General features: G+C 29.8%; 2 protein-coding genes across 3 annotated transcripts; both read left to right on the top strand.

Annotated features, from left to right (window-relative positions):
* The first annotated feature begins 3231 nt into the window (after positions 1-3231).
* Positions 3232-7081, top strand: LOC110635279 (NAC domain-containing protein 30). 2 transcript variants are annotated; one of them, XM_021784563.2, is made up of 4 exons: positions 3232-3373; positions 4313-4498; positions 4954-5225; positions 6115-7081. In XM_021784563.2, exons 2-4 carry the CDS (start codon positions 4339-4341, stop codon positions 6640-6642), a joined length of 960 nt encoding a protein of 319 aa, XP_021640255.2. In that variant the 5' UTR covers positions 3232-3373; positions 4313-4338; the 3' UTR covers positions 6643-7081. The 2 variants fall into 2 exon arrangements, with proteins under 2 accessions (XP_021640255.2, XP_057993855.1); XM_058137872.1 differs by having other exon boundaries at positions 4168-4498.
* Positions 7082-8836: 1755 nt separating this feature from the next.
* LOC110635288 (uncharacterized membrane protein At4g09580) lies at positions 8837-12809 on the top strand. Its single transcript, XM_021784571.2, has 4 exons — positions 8837-9396; positions 10428-10698; positions 10817-10987; positions 12248-12809. Exons 1-4 carry the CDS (start codon positions 9131-9133, stop codon positions 12377-12379), a joined length of 840 nt encoding a protein of 279 aa, XP_021640263.1. The 5' UTR covers positions 8837-9130; the 3' UTR covers positions 12380-12809.
* Positions 12810-12812: the final 3 nt, after the last annotated feature.

The raw sequence follows: 12812 nt of genomic DNA, 5'->3' as shown, positions 1-12812 counted from the left end.
ACGACCCATGATTTGGGTCGTTACATATAATGTTAATGTGTCGTTCTAACTTCCAATCTGAACGATTGGTGGGAAATAAAAGACTCATTAATTAATTAGGATCCAAAATATTAAAATTAAATTGTGGTGTAAATATACCATAAAATTTATTTGATTTAATTTTTAGTTATTTTAATTTATAAGTTATTAATTTTTATTTCATTTGTATTGAAAAATAATAAACTATCATAATTTACAAGTAAGAATACCAAAAGGAATTTTAACTAGCTTTATGAAATTGATAAAAGTTAAAATTTTTAACTTAAATTGAAAATAAATGTAAAAATCTTAAATTTTTTATATTTTTAAAAAATATAATTTACATATTTTACAAATTAGACAATTAATAATTTATAATGTAAATTGATAAAATTAACTTTCAAATATATATATATATATATATATATATATATATATATATATATATATATATATATTATACTATTGACTTTACATATAAATTTAATTTCAGAATTTAAATGTACTGAGATTGACATCATTAATCTAAATTTTTATTTGGATATATACACGTACACTTTTTTGAAGTCCCTCATACATATCATTGTGAAAAAGATTCCAAAATTCGTTATCACATCAATAATATAAGTGGAGAAATATTTCTTGTGGTTCTTGTTTGAGAGACTAAATATTGTCCTCCATAATTAATTTACTTGTTGCCATGTTCGAGCAATGCCTTCATATATGAGAACAAGACCATCAAATAAATTCATGCCTCATATTTATTTGGTTTCATATATATATATATATATTAGAAAAATGGGATAATTATATTTAATTTTTTTCTAACTTTAATTTTATACTACGAGAAATATATGGATAATTATTACATGCAGTCGCTCAATTTTATGAATATTTGCATAAAAGTCACTGAATTTTAATTTTTTTCATAAAATTTACTAAATTTTTAATTTAATTTAATAAAATTCACAATGACTAAAAATTTAAAGTTTTCAAATTAATATACTAACTTGTCAACTATTTTACAAATAAAATTATCTAACTAATGATTGCTGATAAAGAAAAAATGGAGAAAGGAAAGAGATTGGTTTAGTAGCGAGAGAAATAGTTGGATGTATTTTAGGCATCCTATTTTAAAAAAAAATAATAATAAAATAAGTTAATTTTATTTATAAAATAATTGACAGGTTAGCAAGTTAAAATGAAAACTTTTAATTTCTGTTCACAGTAATTTTTATGAAATAAAATTGAACTTCAATAAGTTTTATGAAAAAAATTAAAATTTATTAATTTTTATAAAAATACTTATAAAATTTAGTAACTGCATGTGATATTTATCCTAAATATATGGGGCGATATTTTATTTTATAATTTGTGGTTATTTTTGTTAATAATTATTTTTTTTTAATAATAAAATATTTGGATGAGGAAAACTCTCCAGACCTACACTAGGACATACCAACAATAATTATATAATATATAATCACAATAAATTTCAAATTTTTTTTTGCTCATTTTAGATTTATGAATTCTCAAATTAAATTAATCTTTTTAATATAAAAATTAAATTAAATATTTGTCTCGAACTCAAAACGTTCAAGAAAACTTTAATATTTGATCTCTCATATATATTTTTATATTTTTTAATTTAAAAAAATAAATTTTTTTATTTTAAATATAAAAATTAATAAAAAATTAAATTAAATTAAATTTTTATAAAATTCTAATGTTTAAATTGGGTGAAAATCCGAACTAATTAAATTACAAAACCAAAGGAACCTTTTGCCCCATGAATGTTCAATTTGAAAGAACTCGCTTCCTCAGCCATCCATTTAATGAATATATGCATGTGATACACAATTATTCTTATAATTGTTAGGGTTAATTAATTAATAAATAAAAACACATTTATATCTAGTTAGATCTAAGATGAAGTCTCCAGCTAGTGTTATATATATATATATATTGCTCAACAAGGCTAGAAAAAAAGAAAGGATAAGAAGATTAAAGAAGAAAAAAAAAGCCAGGTGAAAATGACCAAAAGGCTTGTATTTTATGCAATTAATGTAGAGAACAATTGAAGGAGAACACAAAATGATTAGCTATTTGATGTGGACAGGTAGGGATTCTGACATGGAACACAGGTGTCATAAAAAGAGAGGTGACAAATGGCCACGGTCGGCGCACCAACCAGACAATGGAAGCTGGATTGTGGGAGAGACGTGCTATTCAGAATGACATCAATATACTCAATTACTCTTCTCTTGTAAATATATATTTACACACTTTGATATTGAAAAGATGTACTCATGAATTTTAATCATACGGTGTTCGAAGCATATTCAGTGATTAAGGATTAGATATTAGATTTAAATATTTATTATTCTAATATTATATCTTTATATAAAGATTAATTCAAGTAATAAAAAAGATTTATTAAATATAAGAGGTCTTAGGTTCAAATCTCGTTATTGACTTCTTAATATAATGATATATATATATATTTAATTAACTCTATTTATAGAAATCTCTCAAACTTTGAGTGCCATTAAAATGTTTTCAGATGTGTGCATATGTAAAAAACGTAAGAAATAAATAATATTTTCTATTAAGTATTGGTTTAGCTATACACTCATTTTTATATCAAAAATTTAAATTTTAATTAATTTAAGAGATAATTTATGAATGTATTTTACAAACATATGATTATATCTTTAAATTCATTTTACTTTCAATTAATATATAAATTGAAGGTACAAATAAGTAAAAAATATTAAAAATTTATAAGAGTGAATTCAATACAAGATCATGATATGAGTTTAATAAGTCTTAAATTAAATATTTATATTAAAATTTATAGAACATCCATTAATATAATATATTTAAAATAATAAATAAATATTTAATTGAAATATTATTAATTTTATTTTTTTAAAAAAAATTGGATTTATAATAGTAATATTGAATTAATAAAATGAAAACAAACAAAATAAGCGGTTAAAAGGGAGAAATGAAATATAAATCTTAGGCCACAAAATAGCGGTGGGGAGGGGGTGGCGTGAAAATATAGTGTCACGCCGTCCAAACAAACCTTTCATACATCTGCCACCCCACGCGCAATCAATAACTTGTCTCTAAGATCTACCATACTACATATATATATATATATATACATTTATGTCTCATCTTGCTCAAAAATATATATCATCGACATCTAGACTCTCTCTCTTTACACTAACATTCACCCATTTCCAAGACATCTCTCTTTCTCCCTCTTCATCTTCTTTCTTTCTTTCTCCTTCTCTAGGGTATATAGCTCTTTCTCTGATCTTTGGATCAGTTCAAGAAATCGACTGTGAGTATCATTCGCATGCATGCAATGTTCTATATATATATGTGTGTATTTTTCTCATAATTCTTGAAAATCCATTCTTGATTTTAATTTCCTTCTACAATGTTTGAACTTTTTCCTCTCACGCAAAAATGATGAAAGTTATAGAGCTAGATCTTTCAAAAGCATTCTTTGACATGAGATACAATGCAAGTGATTGTCTTCTACTGCTGTGCTATGGAGAGTGTGATTGTAATTAAACACTTGATTTGGGTAGAGTAGCAAAAGGGGTGGTGGTGGTGGGTGTGTGAAAACGTTTTTCCACCACCAAATTAAGAGGGCAGAGAGAGAGAGAGAGAGAGAGAGAGAGAGAGAGAGAGTGCACTGCACTCAAAGGAACATGAACATGCTTGTGCCAGCAAAGTCAAGCTTTTCGGCCAACTTTTGTGTTCAATATACTTTGCCCAAGTTCATGCAACTAACGGACAAATTATATATGGCTACTTAGCTCAAAATCTATGTTTTGTTTGGTGGGGTTCCGCAATTGGTCTGCCATTTTTATCAGTAGAACGGCCTCAATTTGTAGCTGAAAAACATGCAGGACCACTTTCAATCCAGGACCCACAAAATAAATCATCATCATCATCATAGCTATAGCCCTAAGTTATCATCTAGTTGATGAATATGCTGGATATATATCCTAGGGCAAACTTAATTGTATTATGTCTTTAGAACCCTGGCATTTCATCACATTCAAGAGTCATATCTATCTGTAAAAATATATATTTCTTTCAATTAATTGTTTCCTTTGATTTTAGGCCTACGCTACATATATATATACTCTTCATCAACTTGCAGCAAGAAGTGTCACTTACATACAATAAAGCAATCCCATCTCAGTTAATCTTCAAATGGGAACTTTCTCTTTCTCTCTTATTCATTATCATTTTGTTCATCACTCAGGAGACTGATCAAGATTATTATTGTCAATGGAGATGGAATCTTGCGTCCCACCAGGCTTTAGATTTCACCCAACAGAGGAAGAACTTGTGGGTTACTACCTCAAGAGAAAGATTAACTCACTGAAAATTGATTTAGATGTTATTATTGACATTGATCTCTACAAAATGGAGCCATGGGATATACAAGGTAATTTAATTAAATTTGTTTTCCTTTTTTATCTTCTATAATATGATTAGTTGTCCCTAGGCTAAGGAGCTTTCATAGAAGGAATCAAATAAAAGATGAACGCACTATAAATTTCACCAAAGTCAATGTTCCAATTTCTTCTATCACTATTCCCCCATCACCACCTTAGGACCAAGGAAAAGATAAAGGAATATTGATTTCAAGTTTTTTTTTTCTATTTATTAAAAGTTTTTAAAAAGAAATTAATGAAGCTGCCAGATTTGACATAAAGAGTAGTGGGAATTGACCTAAAAGAAATTGATAGTAATTATTAGCTAGCTAGGGAACAAGAGTAGTGGAAATATACCTAAAGAAAGTGATTTCTGTAAGTGTTTGATTTGATAAAGAACTGTGTATGTGTGTGTGTTTTGTGTAATTGACCTAAATATGCATAAATATGTCCTTGATTCTTACAGAGAGATGCAAGCTAGGGTATGATGAACAAAATGAGTGGTACTTCTTCAGCCACAAGGACAGGAAGTATCCCACCGGAACAAGGACTAACAGAGCCACTGCTGCCGGATTTTGGAAGGCAACAGGGAGGGACAAGGCCGTGCTTTCAAAGGACGAAATTATAGGGATGAGGAAGACCCTGGTTTTTTACAAGGGGCGTGCACCCAATGGAAGGAAAACTGACTGGATCATGCATGAATATCGACTCCAAACATCTGAACACGGACCCCCTCAGGCAAGTTCAAATATACCTTTATTTTTTTATTATTTTCTCTAAATTTCAAGTAAGTTAGATAACCAATTTCAGATAGATAACCAACGTCAGATCAAGCAGTTTGTTGATCTTATACATCCGTAGCAAATTAATACATGGATAGAATTAATTAAAAAAAAAAAATAAAGAGGAAAAGGACAAGAAAAGATAGGTGGCATGCTAAAAAGTTCTTTTTTCTTGGAAGATAGAACATACAGAAGTTAATAGTTATTTGCATGCTGCTATTATTCAACTAGAGTGCAGTTTTCCAAAGCCCCTTTCATGCACCTTGAATTATTTGATTGGCTTTTTAGACCTTCAATGGAGGAAAAGGCATTTGAAAATGGAGTAGTGTGTCCTGTGCCAACACAAGCCTTTCTTCCTTTCAAACAAGGGAAAAGGAACATGAAAGAAGAAAAAAATTAACAGAAATTATTAGGCAAGACTATATTATCCTCCCGTCCCTTCAGGAATCGAACCCACCTATGATTAGCTACTTAAAAAGAAAAAAAAAGCTACTTACTTGTATGAACTTTGGTTCAGTATTTTAAGACTGTAAGTTATTAAGTTTGAATCTTAATCGAAATCAATTATTAAAAAGAAAAAAAATATATAGCATTATATTTGCCTTCAGAATGGTAAAGTTTTGAGTTTGAATATTAGAATTACATGATTAAAAAAAATCTTTTTAAATTGGGACATCAAACTAAATTACACATTAAGAATAGACTTGACACATGAATTTTGGACTTTTAACTTGTTTTTATCTCCATGAACTTAATTATCAAATAAACGTGAATCATACACTATACTCGTTGATTGCTTGATGTAAAAAAATAAAACTAAGCAATTGTGTGGATGAAAATTGCAGGAAGAAGGATGGGTGGTCTGTCGAGCATTCAAGAAACCAATCCCTAACCAAAGGCCATGTTATGAAGCTTGGAATAATCATGCTTATTGTGCCAACGTTAGGCCACCATCATTTTCAAATACAGTAACCACTTCACAAATGGCTATTCATCCGAATCAAAGTGCAAGTTTTCATCACCAGCAGCCCTTTGGCTCGGGCCCTGCAGCAGAGCTAGTTTCTAGCTATACTTTTTTGGACAACAATAACCAGCTTATTGATCTCCCACAACTAGATAGCCCTAGTACACTTTCAACAAGCTTTGCAACCAGAGAAGGTTTCCACAATAACAACAATGGTTTTTGTAATGAAGATTTTGATGAAGGAAGGAGCAATAGCAGTACCCAGTTCATTGACTTGAAAAACTTGGATAGTTTACTTGGATCTCAAGTGAACGATTCAACCTCTTATGTTCCCACCCCAAATTTATTGCCTTCCATTACTCAGGGCTATGAGCTCAGCCATTTTCTTGGTTGCTTTCCTGACTCATAACAACAAGAAAACAACAACAAAACAAAAAGGGAAAAGACCCTATACTAGTTGTTGCATACCCATGTAGAATAATAATAATAATAATAATAATAATAAGTTCTGGCATAGGAGTTGAGTTCAAAGTCCATTTTAGATGGAAGTTGCATGCTGATCATTATCATATATGTAGGGGGGAAGAAGAAGAAGAAGAAGAAGAAGAGGAAAGAAATATGAACTTTTTATGTTTGATCTTCCCCACAAGTTATAGAGTCATGATCAAAGGGTGAAGCTTTTAGTTCACCTTTATTAATTACTTTTGGCTAATTATATATGTTTTTATTTCATAATTTGTAAATTGTTTATCATTGTATTTGCATGCATATATATATGTACTTAAGATGTTTGTTTTTCGTCACAATTAATGTTGTATCTTGTAATAATTAATCATAATGTTTCTGTAGCCCTTTTTTTTTTTTTAGTTCTTGCAAGACGTTTATTTGGTCATATAATACGTTCTAATCTCTACTATCTTAGGTGTTAATATGGGTTTTAAAAAATTATACAAATAGTTATTATAATTAATATATATGACAATAAAATTAAAAAAATAATTAATATTATTTAATTTTTTTAAAATATAAATAATTATAAATAAAATAACTTTAAAAAGATAAAAGACTATTTATTTTATTTTTATTTATTTATTTTAATTTATAGAGCCGCCATTTTTCACTCTTGGGATTATCTGCAATTATGTTGTTTTATCTTTTGCTCTATGTAATTATGAGCTCATAAGGCTTAAAACATAATTTAAACACTAGGGTTGTGGAAGTTAATTAATTTTAAAAGTTTGACATAAATTACCAAATTGGGCAATATTTCTCCCCAAATTAATGATGTTAAAGTTCAATTTCTCTTCAAATGAGAAGATTCATGCCCATCATTATTTGGCTTCATCAAAGACATCATTAACAAAATAATTATTAAAACAAATAAAAAAAACAATTAAGTTTGTTTGTAAATTTAATTAATATATATATATATATATATATATATATATATTTTAAATTTTTATATAAATAATTAATTACTAGCTAATAGCTATTACAATAACTTATTATTATCAGAATAATTAATATTATCGAGCGGACAGGAGAAAACAAGAAAGGAAGTACCAAATTTAGAGAGGGAAAATATAAGAAAGTGGAGAGAAGGAAAAGCCAGGAAAACAACCTGTTAGGTGTAGGAGAGGGCATGAAGAAATTGGGCTCTGTATGAAATTTTGTTGGATCTCATTATGAAAATAGTTGTTGGATCATCTTGGAAAATTAATTAACTGGATCTTCTTAGAATTGGGTCACTAGCCCTATCACCTTTTCAAATGGTCCAACCAACTGATCATCACGTTCACGTTCATTGATTGAAATCATTTAAGGAGGGGTGCCAAAGAACCAAAAAAGGAATATCCTTCAATGATTTTTGTTTTTTTTTTTAATTATTATTATTTATAAATAATGGGAGAACTACTTATGATTATCAAGAAAAACATGGAAGGTTATAAAATATTTTTTTTATATATAAAAATATTATTTTATTTTTTATAAAAAAAATAAATTCTCCTTATAATATAAAGAATGAATCTTATATAATTATAAAAAATGATATATAAATATTAAATTCACTTAATAATTTTTCGAGAAACACAAACCATATAATTTGTATCTAAGTAATTAGATTGAAATTTTAAGATTTTACTGAAAGAATAAAGTTATTTTTATAAAACTTGAATTAATTAATATAGTTTAATTTTAGAAAACATAAAATTTGTATACATTCAAATAAAAGAAAATTTAAGTAATTAATTTAAATCTTGATATTTTGTGTAGAATATTTTTTTTTATCATAAATGAATACATATGTAAATTTAGAAAATAAATATATATTTTTTAATAAAATTATATCAATTTTATGCATTAATTATAATTTATGTGAGATTTTGAATGACTTTTACATACTGAATTTCTGTATATAAATATTTATTTAATTTTCTAAATAAAAATTTAAGACAAGCAAAATAGAATTTTTCAAAATGAATTAATTGATTGATGTGACAATCATTTAATTTTCACATGGTAAAATTTGATAAAGACAATGAAAATAAATAATAAATAAATAAATATTACAAAAACTGTAATTAACCACGTTATTAGAGGCTTGTCTGACCAAACCTAACCTGGAGGAAAAGAAGTATCTTTGACAAAAGCTTCTGTTTTCTCTTCCTCCCTCTCTCTGGTGCAGGGTTTAGTTTGTTCGCCACGCAGAATTTTTTTATAAAAAATCAAGAATTTAATAAAAACCCAAAAATCTCTGAATCCCAAATTTCTTAAATCTGAATTCTTTACAGCTTTTGTGATTTAAATTGATTTTTTTTTCAACAAATTATAATTGAGAAATGGGTCCAATTCTACACAATGCTTCTTCCCATGACTGAATCCTTCTTTAGAGTTTGATGCCTGCGGCGAGGAATCTTATAAGAAATACGAGAAGCATTAGGCCAAAAATGAGGGACGAAGAGAAGGCCAAACAGGAGGATTCGCCTTCCGCTAAGAAGCCCAAGTTGGAGAGGTTCCCTTTTACCAGATGGGAATTCACTGCTGCTCTTGGGGTCCTCGTCGTCTTCTCCTCCGGTTTGTTTTGCATCTACTTGGGAATGCCCACTTCTGTCTATGTCAACCTCAAGCTGCCTCGCACCGTTTCAGATCTTCGCTTGCTCAAGTATGTTTTTTTTCTCTCATCTTCTTTTTTTTTTTTTTTTTTTTTTTTTTTTTCCCTTTCGGCTTGTTTGGTTTTTACGTTTGTGTGAATTGCCAACCTGAGATGTGGGTAGAATTGCTTTAGCTAGGTTGCTTGAAGATTTTGATTGTAAAGTTTTGTAGTTATCTTTGTTGTGTGTGAAATTTCAACAAAAAAACTGATGGTAAAATAATTAATTTGTGAACAAACTTTAGTTTCGTGGATTTATTTTCTGGGTTATGTGGAAAAAATGCTAGTTTTCATGCAGGGTTGACCGTTGGCTATAAGGTGTTATGCAGAATAGGAAAGTCATTCAAGTATGGAAGAGACATTGCATTAGATTTGCAATGTTGTTTGTCAGGATTGTGCTAATAATTACATGGGTAAGGAGTTGGTTTCACGTGCTGAAATTTATAAATGGATTGGTTATTTATTCTGTCTCTGGGTTATGTTTGCCAGCATTAACTGTTGTATTTTAGTGGAAAAAGGGTAACTATATGCTATGCTATTTATAGAAGGGATTGTTCAACTTTTTATGATATAATCTCATTGGTGATCTGGAGAGCATCTAGCTTTAGAAATTTATATTTCTGCTAGTAAGATTAGCTTATGATGGATTGCACAATGCATTGATTCAGAGAAGTAGTGGTTAATTTTTGTAGAGAAGTCAGTTTGATTAGTCATCCCTTTTTTCCTGATAAGTTATTTTAGATTCCCTCAAAATTGGAAGCCAAATTAATTCCTAAATTTCACCTGATTATTGTTTGCAAATCATGTAGAACTCTAATGTGATATCTGTATATTTACTGTTTTTGGTTTTTAACCTTCTATTTGGCATGTGTTTATGAAACTTCTTGCTTATGAAACTTCTTGCCTTCTGTATCTTTTTCTTTAATAAAATCCTTGATCTGTGTGGCAGGAGGAAATCATTATTGACTTTTAGTTTATTTATATTATATTCTTGTTTCAATTCTGTTGTGCTTTCCTGGACTACTGATCCCTATTTGTTTCAGAGACCATCTTGCGACATATGCAAAAGATTACCCAGCACAGTTCATCCTGGGTTACTGCTCTACATATATCTTCATGCAGACTTTTATGATTCCTGGAACAATTTTCATGTCACTGCTAGCTGGAGCTCTTTTTGGTGTTGTTAGAGGGCTTTTCTTAGTTGTCTTCAATGCCACTGCTGGGGCCTCTTCCTGCTTTTTCTTGTCCAAATTGATTGGCAGGCCTATAGTTAATTGGTTCTGGCCTGACAAGTTAAGGGTTTTTCAGGCTGAGGTATTATTTCATTGTCATGTCTTCAACATTAACAAACATTACTAAATCAATTGTCTTCTACTTATTTATATTGCCATACCATTTTTCTTTTAATGCTGCACTCCTTTTTCCCCACCAGATAGCTAAGCGTAAGGAAAAGCTGCTTAATTACATGCTCTTTTTGAGAGTAACTCCAACGTTGCCCAACCTTTTCATCAATTTGGCATCTCCAATTGTTGACATACCATTTCATGTTTTCTTTTTGGCGACTTTGCTTGGACTTATACCAGCCTCCTATATTACTGTCAGGGTAAGTTTCTCGTAACTCTATGTTTATCAAACTGAGTTTGCTTTTTCTATGATTACTTTTAGAAAGTTCTCATTCCTTTTCATCCTTATTTTTTTTAGTTACCTGTCCTTTCTTTGAATTTTCATTTGTTTCTCTAAAAAATTTGTTGCACCTTTTTCTCATATTATCATTGAATTATTATTTGAGTGCTTGATCATTCAGACATGTACTAACTTAAGAATATAATTAATAATTACTACTCCATTTGTTGGTTGGTTTGACCAATCTTTTGCGCATCTCACTCTCACATTACTTGTTTTTGGAGATGTGGATTAATAGCATAGAGAAAATGGATTGGGCTTAACTCTACTCCAAAAACTAGCTCAAAGGGAGGAGGCTTGTCCAAGTCTTATATATCATACAAAGTCCTTATCCCAAACCAATATAAGACAATACACCCCCTTATGTCTTAAGCATAAACATCCGGAGTGTGAAGTTTACAAGCAAATACATTTGCGGGTGGCCTAATATTGAAGCAGGGATCATGTAGAGAAAATTGAATAGGCCTAATATAGTAATTAGTTAGTTGTAGTAAGAGAAAGTTCCTTGTAGATCTCTGTTAGGTATTGGCTAGGTACGGATTGGTGACTTCCTGCCCATGTTAGCATGATAATACAAAAATATTCTAAAAAACATTTAAATGTGGTTTCTGTGAATGATAATTATAACAGATCTTGTACCAGCCTAGGAAAAGATGATAGCAGTTGGCAGAATTAAAAAGTTGTCCTTCATAAGTATTGGTTGACTGTGAGTTGTGATGTAGAAAAAGTAGAAGAAAAGAGGAAAAGGAAGAAGAGGAAAGGGAGAATAAATTGTAGGACATGCAATTTCAATACTTCTTTTGTAGGAACCAAGCTAACTACAATGTAGGCAATCAATAAAAGTTAAATCCTAATAATAAAATCTCCCAAGTAATACCTAATGAACTGCGTGCATTGGTATTCTCAGCTATATCAGTTGCAGCTTAATATTATTGTGCTCCCTTTGTTTCTGATAGTCTTGTGCACTGTCAAGCTCAATTTCTTGTTGCTAGGTCCCTGGAATGTTTGAAATTAATAGCTCGATGAAGCTCCCTGTGTGTGCGTGTGTTTGTGTCTATGTCCATGTATTGAAAAGTTTGGATGGTTTGTTAAGTTTCCTAATTAATTCCTTAGTACATTCTATGTAATTGTGCTAATAATTGCAATGTTGTCACTGCTGATGCTTTATTATAATAATCAGGCTGGCCTTGCTCTTGGGGATCTCAAGTCAGTCAAGGATCTTTATGATTTTAAAACTCTGTCCATGCTCTTCCTCATCGGATCCATCATCATATTTCCTACGCTTCTAAAAAGAAAGCGGATATACGAGTGAGTGAAGGTTCTTTTGGTGAGGCCTATCTTTTTGAGCCAGCTTAAGAAAGATCTCAACTTCGAGCTAATCGGAGGATTTGAGAAAGAGGCTGATCACCACCTTCCCTTGTGATACCCACCTTCCCTTGTGATACCCACGGGTTGATTACTTCTCCCTTGTGATGGCACAAATGAAAATAGATATAAAAAAATTATCTTTTTTTTTCTTCATATATTCTTTATATATATAATATTTATTATAATGTTAATTCAATGATCTCTCAATACAGATTATTTAGATAGTTGGGAGCCAGAAATATTCTAGGAAAAATGTCTTTGTACTCCTCACAGACGGTCAGAATATCTATTACTGCATTGCTGTTAATCATGTAACAAGTATAGTGTTTTATTACTAAAAAATAACAGGATTGGTACCTTTATTTCCTTTAGAATTC

The sequence above is a fragment of the Hevea brasiliensis genome, chromosome 16 (assembly GCF_030052815.1).
Source record: "Hevea brasiliensis isolate MT/VB/25A 57/8 chromosome 16, ASM3005281v1, whole genome shotgun sequence".
In the NCBI taxonomy this organism is placed as follows: domain Eukaryota; kingdom Viridiplantae; phylum Streptophyta; class Magnoliopsida; order Malpighiales; family Euphorbiaceae; genus Hevea; species Hevea brasiliensis.
The sequence above is the reverse complement of the archived record's forward strand: the minus strand, read 5'-3'. Positions and strand labels throughout refer to the sequence as shown.

What these genes read in the sequence shown, in the direction of transcription:
- LOC110635279 (XM_021784563.2), top strand. Translation starts at nt 4,339, where the DNA reads ATGGAGATGGAATCTTGCGTCCCACCAGGCTTTAGATTTCACCCAACA. An exon ending in GGAGCCATGGGATATACAAG is followed by an intron (nt 4,499 to 4,953) that starts GTAATTTAATTA and finishes TGATTCTTACAG; the next exon opens with AGAGATGCAAGCTAGGGTAT. An exon ending in CTGAACACGGACCCCCTCAG is followed by an intron (nt 5,226 to 6,114) that starts GCAAGTTCAAAT and finishes TGAAAATTGCAG; the next exon opens with GAAGAAGGATGGGTGGTCTG.
- LOC110635288 (XM_021784571.2), top strand. Translation starts at nt 9,131, where the DNA reads ATGCCTGCGGCGAGGAATCTTATAAGAAATACGAGAAGCATTAGGCCA. An exon ending in TCAGATCTTCGCTTGCTCAA is followed by an intron (nt 9,397 to 10,427) that starts GTATGTTTTTTT and finishes TATTTGTTTCAG; the next exon opens with AGACCATCTTGCGACATATG. An exon ending in CCTCCTATATTACTGTCAGG is followed by an intron (nt 10,988 to 12,247) that starts GTAAGTTTCTCG and finishes TATAATAATCAG; the next exon opens with GCTGGCCTTGCTCTTGGGGA.